The sequence below is a fragment of the Carcharhinus amblyrhynchos genome, chromosome 14 (genome assembly GCF_965287045.1).
Source record: "Carcharhinus amblyrhynchos chromosome 14, sCarAmb.v2.hapA, whole genome shotgun sequence".
Lineage (NCBI taxonomy): Eukaryota > Metazoa > Chordata > Chondrichthyes > Carcharhiniformes > Carcharhinidae > Carcharhinus > Carcharhinus amblyrhynchos.
In genome coordinates this window covers 10,276,776-10,293,792 of record NC_137337.1, presented here as the reverse complement: position 1 = coordinate 10,293,792, position 17,017 = coordinate 10,276,776, and the positions used below count along the sequence as shown (strand labels likewise).

Sequence of the window (17,017 nt, the reverse complement as noted above, 5' to 3'; positions counted from 1 at the left end):
AGAGTGGGGGTTAATGGGTGCTATTCGGATTGGCGGTTGGTGACTAGTGGAGTGCCCCAGGGGTCGGTGCTGGGGCCTCAGCTATTTACCATTTATATAGATGACCTGGAGGAGGGAACCGAGTGTATGGTGTCGAAATTTGCTGATGACACCAAGATTGGGGGAACGGCAAATTGTGCGGAGGGTGTGGAGAGTCTGCAGAAGGATCTAGATAGGCTGGGCGAATGGGCCAGGAAATGGCAAATGGAATTTAATGTTGGCAAGTGTGAGGTGGTCCACTTTGGTAGGAAGAATGGTAGGAAGGACTATTACTTACGGGGTGAAAAACTGCAGCAGGTGACGGTGCAGAGGGACCTCAGGGTCCTTGTGCATGAGTCGCAAAAACCCAGCCTGCAGGTGCAACAGGTGGTCAGGAAGGCGAATGGGATGCTGGCCTTCATAGCGAGGGGGATTGAATATAAAAGTAGGGAGGTCTTGCTGCGGCTGTATAGGGCACTGGTGAGGCCGCAGCTGGAGTACTGTGTGCAGTTTTGGTCGCCATACTTACACAAGGATATTTTGGCCTTGGAGGGAGTGCAGAGGAGGTTTACTAGGCTGATACCGGAGTTGAGGGGCTTGAGCTATGAGGAGAGGCTGAATAAACTAGGCTTGTACTTGTTAGAGTTTAGAAGAATGAGAGGAGATCTCATTGAGACGTATAAGATGATGAATGGGATGGATAGGATAGAGGTGGAGAGACTCTTCCCGCTCAAAGAACAGTAGGACTGGGGGCACAGCCTCAAGATAAAGGGGGGGGGGGGTGGTTTAGAACGGAGTTGGGGAGGATCTTCACTCAAAGGGTGGTGAATCTCTGGAATTCTCTGCCCATTGAAGTGGTGGAGGCTGCCTCGCTAAATATTTTTAAGACGCGGGTTGATGGGTTTTTGATAAGAGAGGGGATTAAGGGTTATGGGGAGAGGGCGGGAATGTGGAACTGAGCCACGACAGATCAGCCATGATCTTATTGAATGGCGGGGCAGGCTCGAAGGGCTAGATGGCCTACTCCTGCTCCTATTTCTTACGTTCTTATGTTCTTATAATGACACCTTTTGCTCAAATTGATGGCTTTTTGCTAATGGGAGTACAGCATTGTCTCCACTGGCAGGCAAGTGTATTTACAGTATAAATCGTTTAGATGGGCGGCATGGTAGTACAGTGGTTAGCACTGCTGCCTCACAGTGCCGGGAACTTGGGTTCGATTCCCATATTGGGTCACTGAGAGTCTGCACATTCTCCCTGTGTCTGCATGGGTTTCCTCCCAAAGATGTGTGGATTCGGTGAATTGACCATGCTAAATTACTCCTTAGTGTCAGCTAGGAATAATGCATGGGGTTATGGGACTAAGGCCTGGGTGGGATTATGGTTAGTGCAGACTCAATGGGCCAAATGGTGGCATCCTGCACTGTAGAATTCTATGATTTTAAATGTGGATTGAATACATTGGGGAAAGAAAAATAAGGACCGAATGTATGCCTTCAAAGTAAGAACTGAATTGCGTCCCTAGCCCTCATCTGGTGTACCTCAACCTTTTGTTTTGCTTCACCTGAAGACTGCGCTTGTTCTTGAGTATTCTTGTGCAGACAACTATGTTGATAGTATTACGTTTTTGCAATGTAGAGGGAAGCTATGGTCAACTTTAACACTGAAGGATTTTGTTGAATAGTTGTGGAAGTTAATTTTTATTAAACTGCTCTTACCTACGTAGCATAATTTGTTGTGCTATTGTTAGTACCTGTTTATATTTATCCTTTCCATCCTTTGTTATGTTGCTACCCATCCAAGTTGGGAAGAGACCTCTTTGTGTTCAGCCATTTAAAAACTCAACATTTGTTTGCATAAAATTATAAATGCAAATGCAGTAATTACAAAAGACTTAACTGATGTAAATAGGCATTTTTCCTTTTAGGAACAAAGTAGAGAGCCAAGAACACATTTGGTAACAGTAATGCGCAAATATTCACCATTTTTGTTTGGGTTTCGTTAAGGTCTTTGTGTTTGACCGTTTGATTCCAATGACTTTAAGCTAACTTCCAATGTCAACATTACAGCAGAAAAAGCACTGATTTGTATAACCTCAAAAGAGAATTGGATAAGTACCTAAAGAGAAGAGGGTTGGCCAACTGGCTGCCTCTTGTGCTGCAATTATTCTCCAATTCTTACTTTCTTAATCCCTCTTCCATTTATGATGGGAGTAGTCTACCATTTTTCACACTTGAGCAGTTTAGGTTTTTTCCACCTTTTAATAGCAATGCCCACTGTACCTAGTGATGTCACTCGAGCTTATTCCATGAGTAGCACATCAGCAGAAATACTCTAGACAGAACATAGGAACATTGGAATTAGGAGCAGAAGTTGGCAAATTCAGCTGTTTGAGCCATTTGAACAAATCATGGCTGATCTCTCCTGGCCTCAAATCCACATCCCCACCTGTTCCCCTTATCTCTTTATTCCTTTTTCATTAGAAATGTATCCAGCATCTTCTTGAAACCATTCAATGATTCAGACTCTACTGTGCTATTGGAACAAGTGTTGTCCTTTGATTTTGAAGGGTCCTATATTAGGCCTTTGTTGTTCAATACGTTGGTCACTACTCGTGACGTAATTAGAATCCTGGTGTAGCTAATTACATGTTTGATGAATTAAATAACTAACAGTCATTAACATGGTGTGTGGATGTGTACTCAAATGTTTCTGTGCATTTGGTAAATGGGCTGCTGCAAAGCAGTGTTTGAGTGTTCTTTCATTGTGTGTGCTTTACTTCCTTGGTTACTGGTTATTGATTTATCTGGTGAAATAGTGTGCAACACGGGTGAAAGCAGCAGATTTCAGCACCATGAAAACACCAGCAACACTATGGAGGGGGGAGCTGTCATCGTGGTCAACTTGACCAATCTGAATAACCACACAGCAATCCCAACCTATAACCAGCAATTTCAGCAGGGCAAGTCATGGCACAGGACAGTGTGCATCCACCTGGATGGAGAACCAGGGCGCGTCTCATGTGAGTCAACCTTCTCGGCAAGCCCTTGAAGTCAATTGTTCGCTAGCTCTGGACAAAAATCCTCAAGCTGTGCTGTAAGATGTGCTGTCTGGTAAAATTCATGACAGAATTTCAAAATTCCACACTGAATTGTGGTAAATATTTAAATATACATTTGAAGTATGTTTACCTGTATTGTAAACAAGATGTTTTTCTACTAAAATTAGTGCACATGGCTAAAATGGTGTCACTGTAGCCATGACTAGCCAGTTACCAATTTCTGTTGGGTAATGCTGTTTTAGACCAAATGTCTGTGCTGTTGTTGCAGGAGGTGGGAATTGGCAAACCCAGCAATGCTAGGTTTAAGTGATGTGCAAGTTGGCTGAAGGAAGATGGCTCACAGGCATGTGGGTTGCTAATTTTAATCAATTGCATTTTATTACCTGGATTTCCTAGGTTATTGATCAGTCTTAATTGTGAAATGTAATTGGATTATATTTTGAAAATAAAATCTTTTCTAATTGTTCGTCGTGACTCTTTCTGTCTGTTGATGCTGCTTGTAAGTAGTAGGCACACACAACAAAAGTCCATTGAGTATGTACTGGTTAGAAGCCAGTTTCTGTAACAATTGGATGAGTAATAAGATTAAGTGGATGCATGCATTACAGCATGTGTGTCCAGTTGTGGTAAATGCAGTAGGATTAGCATGGCAGGGGTAGCCTTGCCTTCATTTTCCCCTCCTTTATTTCATTGTTTTAGTAGAAGGAATGCCCTGGGGGATACTGTGCTTTGTGGAGAATATGGAAACCCTGATGAGGTGTAAAGTCATCCCATAACCTTGGCCTCTCCCGCATTGGGTGAAAATGCTGCTCACATTTGTGAGCCAAGGAGCATTGTAGAATCTGTCAAAGTGATTGCTTCACATTTTTTAATGTGTTTTCTGAAGCAACATGGTCCCTTTTAGTACAATATTTCTTGGATGTAATACATTTTATTGGGATATTGTATTAGGCTACACCTATTTGTACCTCATCATTTTTGGATTATGTTTTACAAATCTAAAAACTTTGTAAAAATCATAAAATTTGTGACATTTCTGATGAAACTATAATTCTGCAAACTCAGAAATTATTCTTGATGTGAAACTGAGCCATCACTAAATAGGTAAATTTCAGCTCTAAACTTGAAGGAAATTCGTTGAAGGTTAAAGACCAGATTAACTTTCAAGTACATTCAAAAGAAGTGAAAATTGGCAAGTATTTCACAAGACTGAAGTACTTAGTTTGTCATTTAAATGCACAAAGTAATTCGTCTCTTCCCTTTCTAAGGCATTACATTGTTCTGCTGGCAAGTGCCCCAATGGAAAAACAGCACTTGGAATGGTAAGTTCTGCAGACTGGTTGTAACAAGCATTTAAAATTGGCTAATGGGCTATGATTGTCATGCGGGAACTGAGAGACTTGTCCATGATTAATATGAAAAGACCTGTTAATGTTATAATTTAGCAATTTTCTCATTACCAGTTTGAGTATACAGATGTCATGTACTGGCCACGTACCATCTCTCAGCTCTAACATTTGAGTGAACAGGGCTTCAACGCAGAACAGAGGCAGATCTATTAAGGGAGAACTGCGCTGTTGAAAGTGCTGTCTTTTGGATGAACCAGCAAACTAGCACCTTGACCACATTTTCAAACCTATAAGGCACTTTCTAGAAAAACAAGTTCTTCAGATGTCCCAGCTAACTTGCCACCATAACCATTACAAGCAGGTTAATTGATTAATCACATCATTTTGGGATCTTTTTGTATAACAATCACATCGTTTGTCTACAGAAGTCACTGTATTCCAAAGTAACTGATTTGATCTTGTCACTTAATTGCTCGAGAGTCCCTGTAAGCCATTATAAAAATGCAAGTTTATTTGTTCTACCATTTTAATTGTATTTGCTTACCACCTCATGTTTGGCTCAATCCAGGTACTCTTTTTAATCAATTTAGATTAAAACTGATTTTAGTTAAGTTATACCTTGACAGAGCAGTGCCACATGTAATTTGTTGAAGTTCCTCATCTCCATTCAGTAACAATGTTTTTGTCTTTAGGGTGGGTTTGGTGGAATCCAAAATCCGAATCCTGATTAGCAGTTTAGAAAAGAATGAGTTCATTACTCTGGCTCACGTTAATCCACAATCATTCCCAGCACCCAAAGACAATCCTGAGAAGTAAGTAATTTTGTCAGCGTTTGTAACCATTCTATGGGTTATAAATTGATTTATTTTAAATGGTTGCTGAACAAGAGAAACAGTGGTTTGACCTGAGAAGAAAAGCTTGCTGTGCTTTGCAACATATTTTATATAGTATTAGAAGTTTGATGGGCTGAATGGCCCAATTCTGCTCCTATATCTTGAGGTCATGAAGTGTCTCATTGTGCTTTTCTTCTATTTCAGGGATGAGTACAGCACAATGTGGGTTATTGGAATAGTCTTTAAGAAAGTGGAAAACACTGAGAACCTGAGTGTTGACCTGACTTATGACATTCAGTCATTCACAGATACCGGTAAGAGCCATTTCTGGTCTTGTGAATGTTGCAACTGTTAACATACAGGAAATACATCTTATTTGATGGGCCATTATGCAACTATTTCATAGTAGAAATCCATGCAGTTTTTATTTTGAAAAAATATTCTGTTGTGAGATAACTTTGTTTCCTGATATTTTGGTCAAAATTTTGCCTTTTGATACAGGATGGCCCACATGTGTAACAGAGGCCTTTGGAAACCAGTTATGTTTGCCTGTCAGTTAATCCACCCTTGCTTTCAGTTGTCCAGCTGCCAAACTAAATTTAATAAGTTTTAAGTGTCTCTGTGCGAGTTGCAGTTTTGTTGCAGTACAGGTTTTGAATATGCACAATCTGTGGCCACACTTGTTCAAAGCTGGCTTCTGACGCTATGCATGTTTTGTTTAACTGAACCATACCTTCCTATTTGTCTGATATCATTAAGTTTAACTGTCATGTAATTCAGTTTTAATACAAATCCTTTAAAGTTTGGATACTTGCTTTGGCTGGGACTGAAACTTCAGGAAACAGTGGCTGTAGGTAGAAGAGGGAACTGACAATGTTAAAATGGCGGCACGGGCTCGTTGGGCCAAAGGGCCTGTTTCCCGTGCTGTGTTGTTCTTTGTATTTAAGCCACACAGTGACCCAAAAGTTTCTGTCTCAAATCAGCCTCTTTGCACACCAATGCAAAATAAAAGCACCTGCACTTAAATGAATCAGCCATCCACTACAAAAAATTGGAGGATACATTAAGAACATAAGAACATAAGAAATAGGAGCAGGAGTAGGCCTTCGAGCCTGCCCCGCCATTCAATAAGATCATGGCTGATCTGTCGCTGCTCAGTTCCACTTTCCCGCCCTCTCCCCATAACCCTTAATCCCCTCTCCTATCAAAAACCCTTCAACCCGCGTCTTAAAAATATTTAGCGAGGCAGCCTCCACCACTTCAACGGGCAGAGAATTCCAGAGATTCACCACCCTTTGAGTGAAGAAGTTCCTCCTCAACTCCGTTCTAAACCGCTCCCCTTTTACCTTGAGGCTGTGCCCCCTAATCCTATTGTCTTTTTTGAGCGGGAAGAGTCTTTCCACCTCTATCCTATCCATCCCATTCATCATCTTGTACGTCTCAATGAGATCTCCTCTCATTCTTCTAAACTCTAACGAGTACAAGCCCAGTTTATTCAGCCTCTCCTCATAGCTCAACCCCCTCAACTCCGGTATCAGCCTAGTAAACCTCCTCTGCACTCCCTCCAAGGCCAAAATATCTTTGCGCAGGTGCGGCGCCCAAAAATGCACACAGTACTCCAGTTGCGGCCTCACCAATGCCCTATACAGCTGCAGCAAGACCTCCCTACTTTTATATTCAATCCCCCTCGCTATGAAGGCCAGCATCCCATTCGCCTTCCTGACCACCTGTTGCACCTGCAAGCTGGGTTTTTGCGACTCATGCACAAGGACCCCGAGGTCCCTCTGCACCGTCGCCTGCTGCAGTTTTTCACCCCGTAAGTAATAGTCCTTCCTACCATTCTTCCTACCAAAGTGGACCACCTCACACTTGCCAACATTAAATTCCATTTGCCATTTCCTGGCCCATTCGCCCAGCCTATCTAGATCCTTCTGCAGACTCTCCACACCCTCCGCACAATTTGCCGTTCCCCCAATCTTGGTGTCATCAGCAAATTTCGACACTCTACACTCGGTTCCCTCAGATCATCTATATAAATGGTAAAAAGCTGAGGCCCCAGCACCGACCCCTGGGGCACTCCACTAGTCACCATCCGCCAATCTGAATAGCACCCGTTGACCCCCACTCTCTGCCTCCTATTTGACAACCAATCCTCTATCCACGCTAACACCCTACCCCCAACTCCATGTCCCTCGACCTTCTGCAATAACCTCTTGTGAGGCACTTTGTCAAACGCCTTCTGAAAATCTAGAAAGATCACATCCACCGGCTCTCCTCTATCCACCGCCCTAGACACATCCTCATAGAACTCCAGTAAATTTGTCAGACACGACTTCCCTTTAATGAAACCGTGCTGCATCTGCTCTATCAAGCAATTCCCTTCAAGATGCCTCGCAATTTCCTCCTTTAATGACAGATTCTAACATTTTACCTACCACAGACGTTAAACTAACCGGCCTATAACTCCCCGCCTTTTGCCTGGCACCCTTCTTAAACAACGGCGTAACATTAGCCGTTTTCCAATCATCCGGCACTTCCCCGGAATCCAGCGACGTCTGGAAAATAACCACCAAGGCATCCACTATCACCTCCGCCATTTCTTTCAGAACCCTCGGATGCATTCCATCCGGTCCTGGGGACTTGTCCACAATCAGCCCCTCCAGTCTGTCGAGCACCGCCTTTCTAGTAACAGTAATGTCATTAAGACCCTCCAGTCCTACCACCTTTCCATCGCTAACACCCGGCAAATTATTCACGTCCTCCTCCGTGAAGACAGAAACAAAAAAGTTATTCAATACCTTAGCCATATCCCCATCCCCTACCACTAGGTCCCCTTTCTCATCCTTTAAAGGACCAACATTCACCCTAGCCAGCCTCTTTTTATATATTTATAAAAACTCTTGCTATCCTTTTTTATATTAAGCGCTAGCCCAGCTTCATAGTTTCTCCTACCCTTCCTTATCAACTTCTTTGTCAATCTTTGTTGACATTTAAACCTCTCCCAATCCTCTTCTCGCCCACTACTCTTAGCTACTCTAAATTCCTCCGCTTTTAGTTTAACACTTTCCTTCACCTCCTTCGTTATCCACGGCTTATTACCTCTCCTCGTACTATCCTTTTTGACCATCGGAATAAATTTCCGTTGAGCACCAAGAAAGATCTCCTTAAAGATCCTCCACTGCTCCTCAAAAGACCCTCCCTCCAACGCGCTCTCCCAGTCCACATTCGCCAATTCTTCTCTCATCCTACCGTACTCCCCTCTATTCAAACAAAGGACACGTGTCCGGGAACCCACTTTCTCCTCCTCCACCTGCACCAGAAACTCCACCATACAATGATCACTCTCCCCAAGAGGATCCTTCACCACAAGGTCCCTAATTCTACCTGCTTCATTACATAGCACCAGATCCAAGATAGCTCGCTCCCTCGTCGGCTCCACCACACACTGTTCGATTAGTCCCAACCATGTTTGAATGCTCCCAGCTAAACTTGAAATTACATTTCCCATGGTGACAGGTTCTTCCATTTTTCCTATGGGGACGTACCTCTTGGGGCTAAAGGGATATGGGGGGAGGAGGAGGGGGAGAGATGGAATCAGGATATCCGATCAGCCTTGATCATAATGTATAGATGAGCAGGTTTGAAGCGCCAAATGGCATACTCCTATTCCTATTTTCTATTTGTTTCTATCTGCTAATTCAAAATTTGGGAAAAATACTGTGCTTGGCATCTTCATATTCAGCAAAATTGGATGAAGATGGGGCCCCTTGATAAAGTGGTAACTGTAAAGTAAGCCAGTCGGCAGACAATTAATTTCACCTACTCTTATAGTTTATAGACAAGCAATGAACAGCAAAATGTTTGAAGCAGATATGAGGATTGCAGCAATGCATGTGAAGAGGAAACAGCTCCACCTGCTTCTACCCAGTTATGTTCAACAAAAAAAGAAAAAGGTAACTTCTGCATAATCGATTATTTAAAATTAGATGTTCTAACTCGCATGTCTGTGCTTCATAAGTGAGCACACCTGCTTAATGGAAATAATAAGTAGGAAGAGCAGGAGTAGACCATTTGGCCCATCTTTTCTGCCATTCAGTATGATCATGGCTGAACTTGGGCTTCAACTCCAATTTTTCACCTGCTCTTCATATCCCTTAATTCCCTGAAAGACCAATAATGTGTCTATTCCAGCTTTTCAATGTATTCAAAGATGAAGCATCCACAGCCCTCTGGCGTAGAGCACTTGGAAGATTCACAAGGCTTTGAGTGAAGTAATTCTCCTCACCCTCATCCTAAATGATCGACTCCTTATCCTGAGATTATACTTTGTGCTTTAGGCTCCCCAACCAATGGAAACAATCTCTCAGCATTTACCCTTTCAAGCCCCTTGAGAATTTTGTAGGTAACAATGAGATTGCTTCTCATTCTTCTAAACTCCAGAGAATATAGCCCAATTTATTTAGTCTCTCATCCAAGAACCAATTTAGTGAAGTTTTGCTGTACTGCCATCAATGCAAGTGTATCCTTAAATGTGAAGACCCAAACTGCACACAGTATTTCAGATATGGTCTCCCCAAAACCCGATACAATCACATCAGCACTTATTATTCTTGTACACCAGTAAAGACCAATATGCCATGTGTGTTCCTAATAACTTGCTGCCCCTGTGTGCTAACATTTCCTTGTAAAAGCACAAAGTATCTCTGGACGTCAATGCTAACTAGTTCACACCTTTTAAAAATATTGTTTTTCTATTACGATCAAAAGTACACCTGTTTCGAAAGAGCTAATAAGTAACTAGGTAAACTGAATCTTTGGTCTGGGTTACATAGTATCAGCTCTCATTTATTCCACCACAATTTGTAAGTTTCTTTTGGACTGCAGAAATAACTGGATTTTTATCAAGTCTCTCTGAATGCTACAAGTTATAGCTGTAATCAAACCAATTTCATTATAATCTTTAGGCAACTATCCAGCAGAAATGATTTGATAATTTTTGTTTCCATGCACTCTTCTCAGGCCACTGATCAATGACTATCTCTTGGTATTGACTTTTTGAGAGAATTTTGGTTGTAATTGAATTCAAGGTTTTAATTTATGAAAATTGTAACAGACGGGAGGGCATGTTAAATTCATTGTATTCATTGAATGCTGGGATGCAAGTTACAGTGCTAAACTGTCAAGCTCCAATAGGAAGCTGATCCCTCCCTGTAGTCAGAGAGGGAGCAGGGTTGAAGAGGTGAGGGATAGAAAAGCTTGGCATTTTCTAACCAAAAACTATTAAGGATATGATGCCTGACAAAATTAAATTCTTGGAGGAATCGAGTCCCCCCCCCCATGTGTTGCACAAAAATTTGCAATACTGAATATGAAATTAAACTAGTACATCGCATGTCTTGCTATGAATCATTTAGATGTGCTTTTGAATAAGACTAGTCACATTCTTGGCTAAGCTTGTAGTACCAGTCCTCAGATGAAATCTCATTAAACCTGACCTCTGCATTGAAAAAGATCTGGTACTTATTTACTAGTTAATTTTCTTCACCTTCCCATGGTAAATAATTCTAATGCCCTTGAAGGGGAAAGTTGACCACCATTTGTTGGCTTGTACAAGTCCAGTCAAACCTAATTCTCTTTTCAGTATTGTTCTTACCACTGATTTGCAAACAGCTGGTGCTCAAAATGCAGGTTTGGAATTCAGTATCTAATATTTTGAAACTTCTTTTTCATTTTAAGCATTCGTTGGAGGGGAACAAAGCCAACTGTGAAGATGAAAATAGCATGGAGGCTTCTCTGGACAGTGACCACAGCCTGCTAGTGCCTTCTAGTCCATTACAGAATGCCAACAGCCCGCAGAGGTAACATGGATGTTACTTCCCTCATTTTTTGTTTTGAAGCAAGGGTTTCGTGGAAGATCGTCTCCTTAGGCTGAATATCCCCACTGTTTGTGCAGCATATTAATTGACTCGGGTTTATGGTGGGGTAAATGTTAGTCACTGGTGGCAACCTTCCATCTGGTTTGCACCATGGCAGTCAACTGTGTCAAGCATTCCCTGATGTGGGGGCCCAGCAGCTGCACTCGGGTACAATAGTGTCTGTTGTATTTGCTGCATAGGAAAACTGTGGGTTGAGAAGGCACACTTTTTCTTGCCCTCTATTTTCACTGGGCCCTCTACTCAGCCAGCTGAGCTTTTCGTTCCTGCTCACCTCTTACTTTGCCCCTCCAAGCAGTCAGCTTGCAGAAGGCATGGCTATCAGCAACTGTCTCCCAGTTGATAATGTCATTGTCACCTTCATATATATTACTTATTGGTGTCCTTACAGTAGAGGCATTGATGCCTAGGAGACTGTGACCCAAAAACCAGTTCATTGTATGGAAAGTCTTTGGGTATATGGCCATTATCTATCTGATGAATGTGGCCAAAGCAATGCAGATGTCATTAGCTTAGCATTAAGTGTAAGTTGATGGAATTAGCATGCCCAACCCAGATCCTCTGAGTTAGTGACTTTGCCCTATCTAGAGATACCACTGTGAAGTCTGAGACAATGAAGCTGGAAACCAGGTCTTTTCTACTGCTTAGCATGTGTTGTCCAGGTCTGTCCATGTAGAGCAGTGTGCTGAAGAATCGGGCTTGGTAGGCTTGCAACTTAGTGTTTACCTAGCTTGGATGCAACATCAAGAAACAGATTGCTGATGATTTGAGGAGCTTAGGGTACATGAAGCTATCAACAATCTTCAGCTTCACATTTTCAATGTTGATAGATGGCAATATGGCAACATCCTAGACCATGACATTTGTCTTGTTGATGCTGATAGTCAAACCAAACTCTTTACAGGCATGAGAGAGTCTGTTCGTTTGCCGCTGAAGGTGTTCCTCGGTATGGAATGCTAGTGTGGCATCGTCAGCGTAGCGCAATCTTTGAGGACTTGGTGCATCCTTGTCTTGGATCTCAGGTGAGCAAGACTGAACCACATTCTATCAGTTCTGGTGTGTAAGTGCACAGCCTCTGTAGATGGCAAAGACTAGGAAATGCCTAGTTGTGGGTACCAGAACACAGCCCTGTTAGACCACACTGCGGATTTCAAAGAGTTCCAATGTTGCTCCGTCTTGTTATCGTAGAAAGTGGAGATCACATTGAATGGCTTAAGGGGGCAGCCAGTTTTCTGCAACAGCTTAAGTAGACTGCCTGTATTCACATGGTCAATGTCTTGGTGCGATTGATGAAGGCAGTATATAGCAGTTTCCTTTGTTAACAGCAATTATCTTGCAGCTATCAGACTGAGAAGAGCATATCAGCTGCAGATCTTTCAGTTCTGAAACAACACTGGGATACAAGGTAGGTGTGTTCAGTTATGATCTGCAGTCTGATAAGAGCAAATGCTTATGCATTGCTCAACAGGGAGATGTGATCGTTGTTGCTGTCACCCTTGCTCTTGCGTTCCTTCACTGTTCCTTTGGGCAGGCTTTCTGTCATGTCTAGAACTTCCATGGACAGTGATTTCCTGAGAATACTACACACGGTGATGTTCCATCCATCTTTCCAATTGCTTACTCTTGTCAATAATGGACTCCCCTGTCTTTGTTTTCAGCAGGGCAGTTTTCTTTACTGGTGAGATGGGTTGTCTTTTTGATCCCTTCATACATTTCCCTGCATTCCCTGTGTTGAAGGATATCCGGATATTCTGGCAAAGTTGTAGCCAGTAGACATTGCTGCACCAAGCAGTCTGTTAGATCTTGTGCAACTCTTGGTGCATTGAGTCTCTTTCTTAGGTACCTCTTGTAATCAATGACAGTGATGTTATCATTAAACTAGTCAGCATTTTCCTGCTGTCGCTTCCTATATGCTGAGAGTGCAGCGTTGTTGATGGTGTCTTGAAGTAAATTCCATTTCGCTTCTGCACGCGTGGGAATGAAGGAGGGTGCCTATTCAGTCAAGGAACTTTTTTTTGTCTGGATGGGTGGTGGATTGATGTTGATACGAGGATGGCATTTCTGCTTTGGATGAAAACAATATAAGCGTTACATCCTAATCCTGAGGTTCATCCAGGAAGTGATCTGTTTGAAGGCAACACTTAGCTGCGTATCTTTAAATCCTGTTCGGTCATGTCTGGTGATATCAGCCTAGCTGCTGCCAATGGCCTCATCTGTCTTCAGATTACCTTGTGGCATGGTTTGTTCTAAAAGAAGCTGTTATTTACACAGCTCAAGGAGTCTGTCTGTTCTTCCTTCTCTTTCCTAGGTCATGATGTCTGAGGGAGTGCAGCCATCCCTGATGGCTCTTGTGTTGATATTTCCCCACCCACCCCACCCCTGAACTGGCCTTTCGCCTCTTTATTAGAGAATGGTGTTGGTGCGTAGATGGTCATGAGGGCAACTTGCCCTATTTGAGTTGAGGTAAATGGAAATAACGTGCTGAACCACTTGTAAGTGTGCTCAATTAACAAGAGTAATGGGCTGTTTACAATGAAGCCTGCACCTTGCTCCCCTGTCAGATTCATGTGTAATGTTTTTCTTTTGATGAGCGGCTCTCAGCGAGCCTGATCTCTTGTGGGAAAGCTGTATCAACATCCAACCAGTCAAACTCCCAAGTCAATCACAACTGCCTTGTGTGCAGTATTAATCATCTAATAGTCATCTTTTACGTGATCCAGTTTTCCAATTGAAAAGTCAGACATCTTTTCATGTTTTTGTCTGATACGATGGATTCAGTCCACTTGTCGAATAGATCCAAGCAGTTGGACTAACTGGTCAATACTTATTATTCGGGGACTGCCCAGTATAGATGAGTAGTGACTGACCAATGGGACAGAGCAGTGTTTCCTGTAATTGCCAGTGTTCTGCAGTGAAACTGCACTGTGTTTGTCAGGGTACAAGCCTGAGCAAGATACATGGAGAGACTGGGATGTCCAAATGTCATCCCCCTCTTGACCTCCTTGATGTATCCAAAGGAATGTAAAGCACTATGTTGGCACTAGCTTGGTTACAGAAGTTACTAGAAAGATGACATATTTAGACATCAGTGTGCCTTTGTGCTCTGTTGCATATCTTTTTTCTCAGTGTTTAATCCCTTAGCCTTCACCTGTCCAGAAGTATCCTCAGAGCAGTGAAGCTATTTGGCCATAGCTGGGAGATTTGTTCATCAGTGCCAGGGCATGTCATCGTGCAAATGAACCTACATATTGCAAGTTTCGACCTCCTGAATTGTCCTGAAGTTTTAGCTGAAAGCTGCAAAGGATCCAGTTCTTGTGTTGTCACCATGAGGAGGCACATCTGAGAATATGCCAATGCAAAGGCTGTGAGCTGAAGGACAGAGTTATGTTTGACTCTCTTTAATGCATTGCTGTGCCAGCAGTGTAGATTGGAAATGAGAATCAAACTAGTACACATCAACCTGATGGAAACACATCCACATGATCAAATGGGGTGGAATTCCTGGTACTAACGTAGCGACATGAGGATTTGTTTCATAAAAAACGTATACGGTGACACTTTAATTTCCTCATCGTGTAAATGGTGCTTAGCTTGTTTCTTTTTCTTAAATTACCCAGATGTGTTTTGAAGGTGAAGTCTGAGGTAAGAACATAAGAAATAGGAGCAGGAGTAGGCCATCTAGCCCTTCGAGCCTGCCCCGCCATTCAATAAGATCATGGCTGATCTGTCGTGGCTCAGTTCCACTTTCCCGCCCTCTCCCCATAACCCTTAATCCCCTCGCTTATCAAAAACCCATCAGCCCGCTTCTTAAAAATATTTAGCGAGGCAGCCTCCACCACTTCAACGGGCAGAGAATTCCAGAGATTCACCACCCTTTGAGTGAAGAAGTTCCTCCTCAACTCCGTTCTAAACCGCCCCCCCCTTTATCTTGAGGCTGTGCCCCCTAGTCCTACTATCCTTTCTGAGCGGGCAGAGTCTCTCCACCCCTATCCTATCCATCCCATTCATCATCTTATATGTCTCAATGAGATCTCCCCTCATTCTTCTAAACTCTAATGAGTACAAGCCTAGTTTATTCAGCCTCTCCTCATAGCTCAACCCCTTCAACTCCAGTATCAGCCTAGTGAACCTCCTCTGCACTCCCACCAAGGCCAAAATATCCTTGCGTAAGTGCGGCGACCAAAACTGCACACAGTACTCCAGGTGCGGCCTCACCAATGCCCTATACAGCTGCAGCAAGACCTCCCTATTTTTATATTCAATCCCCCTCGCTATGAAGGCCAGCATCCCATTCGCCTTCCTGACCACCTGCTGCACCTGCAGGCTGGGTTTTTGCGACTCATGCACAAGGACCCCGAGGTCCCTCTGCACCGTCGCCTGCTGCAATTTTTCGCCATGTAAGTAATCCTTCCTACCATTATTCCTACCAAAGTGGACCACCTCACACTTGCCAACATTAAATTCCATTTGCCAGTTCCTGGCCCATTCACCCAGCCTATCTAGATCCTTCTGCAGACTCTCCACGCCCTCCACACAATTTGCTGTTCCACCAATCTTGGTGTCATCAGCAAATTTTGACACCATACACTCGGTTCCCTCCTCCAGACCATCTATATAAATGGTAAATAGCTGAGGCCCCAGCACCGACCCCTGGGGCACTCCACTAGTCACCAACCGCCAATCCGAATAGTACCCATTAACCCCCACTTTCTGCCTCCTGTTTGACAGCCAATCCTCTATCCACGCTAACACCCTACCCCCAACTCCATGCCCCCTTACCTTCTGCAATAACCTCTTGTGAGGTACCTTGTCAAACGCCTTCTGAAAATCAAGAAAGACCACATCCACCGTCTCTCCTCTATCCACTGCCCTAGACACATCCTCATAGAACTCCAATAAATTTGTCAGACACGACTTCCCCTTAATGAAACCGTGCTGCGTCTGCTCTATCAAGCAATTCCCCTCAAGATGCCTCGCTATTTCCTCCTTGATGACGGATTCTAACATTTTACCTACAACAGACGTTAAACTAACCGGCCTATAATTCCCCGCCTTTTGCCTGGCACCCTTCTTAAACAACGGCGTAACATCAGCCGTTTTCCAGTCTTCCGGCACTTCCCCGGAATCCAGTGACGTTTGGAAAGTAACCACCAAGGCATCCACTATCACCTCCGCCATTTCTTTCAGAACCCTCGGATGCATTCCATCCGGTCCTGGGGACTTGTCCACAATCAGTCCCTCCAGTCTGTCGAGCACCGCCTCTCTAGTAACAATAATGTCATTGAGACCCTCCAGTCCTACCACCTTTCCATTGCTAACACCCGGCAAATTATTCACGTCGTCCTCCGTGAAGACCGAAACAAAAAAGTTATTCAAGACCTCAGCCATTTCCCCATCCCCTACCACTAAGTCTCCCCCCTCCCCCAATCCTCTAAGGGTCCAACGTTCACCCTAGCCAGCCTCTGGGCTACTGTTTTCCGTTGCTGTATCTGATGAAACTCATTGCACCAATTACAGGTGAATAAATTGAAATAAATGACATCTTGGAAGAATGAAAGTGTTTTTTTTAAAATCCCCATGCACGATCCTGTATGAATTTGTCTTGTATTTTCATGGCCATTAGTCATGCATGGATGTACTGTTCAATAATTTTTCTTATTTGATACAGTCCTGTTACTGCTGCATTGACGACAAATGCGATCAGTGTACAGAATTCAGAAGCCCAGGTGGAATCAGAGACTAGTCCTTCCAAAAGAAATTCCATTCCCAGCTCAGGGGGTAAGTAGCAATCCTTGTTATTGGAATAGAAATTGAATGAAGGAG

General features: G+C 43.3%; 1 protein-coding gene across 4 annotated transcripts in view; it reads left to right on the top strand.

Annotated features, from left to right (window-relative positions):
• LOC145352423 (poly(A) polymerase type 3) overlaps positions 1-17,017 on the top strand; it is a 74,876-nt gene that overhangs the window by 43,790 nt on the left and 14,069 nt on the right. For 3 of the 4 annotated variants that reach the window (XM_080202266.1, XM_080202265.1, XM_080202267.1), the window contains 6 exons: positions 4,348-4,401; positions 5,121-5,240; positions 5,466-5,575; positions 9,093-9,214; positions 10,998-11,119; positions 16,863-16,972. In XM_080202266.1, the coding sequence (XP_080058392.1) occupies positions 4,348-4,401; positions 5,121-5,240; positions 5,466-5,575; positions 9,093-9,214; positions 10,998-11,119; positions 16,863-16,972 (638 nt within the window). Of the gene's footprint in view, positions 1-2,836; positions 4,326-4,347; positions 4,402-5,120; positions 5,241-5,465; positions 5,576-9,092; positions 9,215-10,997; positions 11,120-16,862; positions 16,973-17,017 lie in introns of those variants that run through there. The other variant, XM_080202269.1, reaches the window with a different exon arrangement.